Genomic DNA, 1,229 nt, shown 5'->3' with positions numbered 1-1,229 from the left:
TAATTGGAATTAAATCATGATTTATGTTGAGGACTTGGGTGGAAAAATCTGCACATGTAGGAGTCTCCCATTCTTTCCGAATAGGCATTCAGAAACTTTATGTGACTTCCTCACAAACTGCTATTAAAAGAAATCAGTAACATGCATTGGATAAAATTTTCATTCTCCATAAGGCTATAAAACAACTCTATGCTGGCAAGCCAGTAGCGGAACCAGGAATTTACCAAGGATGTCTGACACCTAGTTCTGGAACTCACCATTAAGCCTCACTTCCTCCCTTACAAAAATAAAAGGATACCCACTAAGTGTTTTTATTCACTGCACTAATGCCTTTTAGCATACAACACTTAGTCTACTTTTCTCAAGATATTTATAGTTTCCCCTCTCAAAGCTTGTTTTTATATATCGTAGCAAATGATAGATTAAGAGAGAGCAGGATGACGGAGAGGCCAAGTAGTCTACAAATTCACTGTACCTTGGCACAATTTTCACATTCATAGTGCTTTCCACTGTCATGTGACATCTGGTGGCGAATTAAGTTGGACTTCCAGTTAAATGCCTTGGGACACTGATCGCACTTGTATTCCCTCTCTTCAGTATGTGACAACATGTGTTTCTCCAGGCTGTTAAGAGAACAATTAATCTAATAAGACATGGTGACAAAGAACACATTCATAAACAGAATGTCATTTTATTACTAATCTAACTGGCAATTTAAGAAATAAGAAGAGAAAGTTGTTGAGGTGAGGAGGAAGAAAGAGAAGAAACAGGCTTGCAACAGACAAAAGTACATTTTATGTTTCTAGATTGTGTCTCTCACTAATGCAGAGAAGTACTCCTGTTGTTAAAAAGTAAATCTGATACTGTTAGCAGGGATCAACTGCCAATTTGGGGGCATGATAAACAACTAGCTATTTGTCCAGTTTTGGATTCACTACATAATACTAAGAGTAACACATATTGCTAATATCTAAGTCAATAACAAACACACAAACAGAAAATGTTAAGAAAATGCTTGATAACATTCAAGCAGGTAGTCTATCTAATGTACACAAACTCTAGATTCAAAGAAGTATTTTGTTTTTACCTATGTCACCAGATGGGTAAACTCTAAGCTACCTATTCACTTAAAGTGAACTATAAGCTAACTATTCAACAAACAACTTCTCTATATAACCCTGGGATGGATGAATGGACAGGCAGATGGACTGACAGATGGATATGTATGT

General features: G+C 36.4%; 1 protein-coding gene across 1 annotated transcript in view; it reads right to left on the bottom strand.

Annotated features, from left to right (window-relative positions):
• Positions 1-322: 322 nt before the first annotated feature.
• Positions 323-1,229, bottom strand: part of LOC105310597 (MDS1 and EVI1 complex locus protein EVI1-like) — an 8,663-nt gene continuing 7,756 nt past the window's right edge. Inside the window, exon 2 of the mRNA XM_011386752.2 lies at positions 323-623. Within this exon, the coding sequence (XP_011385054.2) occupies positions 467-623 (157 nt within the window). The 3' untranslated portion in view covers positions 323-466. The remainder of the gene's footprint in view (positions 624-1,229) is intronic.

Source organism: Pteropus vampyrus, unplaced genomic scaffold (assembly GCF_000151845.1).
Source record: "Pteropus vampyrus isolate Shadow unplaced genomic scaffold, Pvam_2.0 Scaffold6800, whole genome shotgun sequence".
In the NCBI taxonomy this organism is placed as follows: domain Eukaryota; kingdom Metazoa; phylum Chordata; class Mammalia; order Chiroptera; family Pteropodidae; genus Pteropus; species Pteropus vampyrus.
This window is presented reverse-complemented; position numbering and strand designations above follow the sequence as displayed.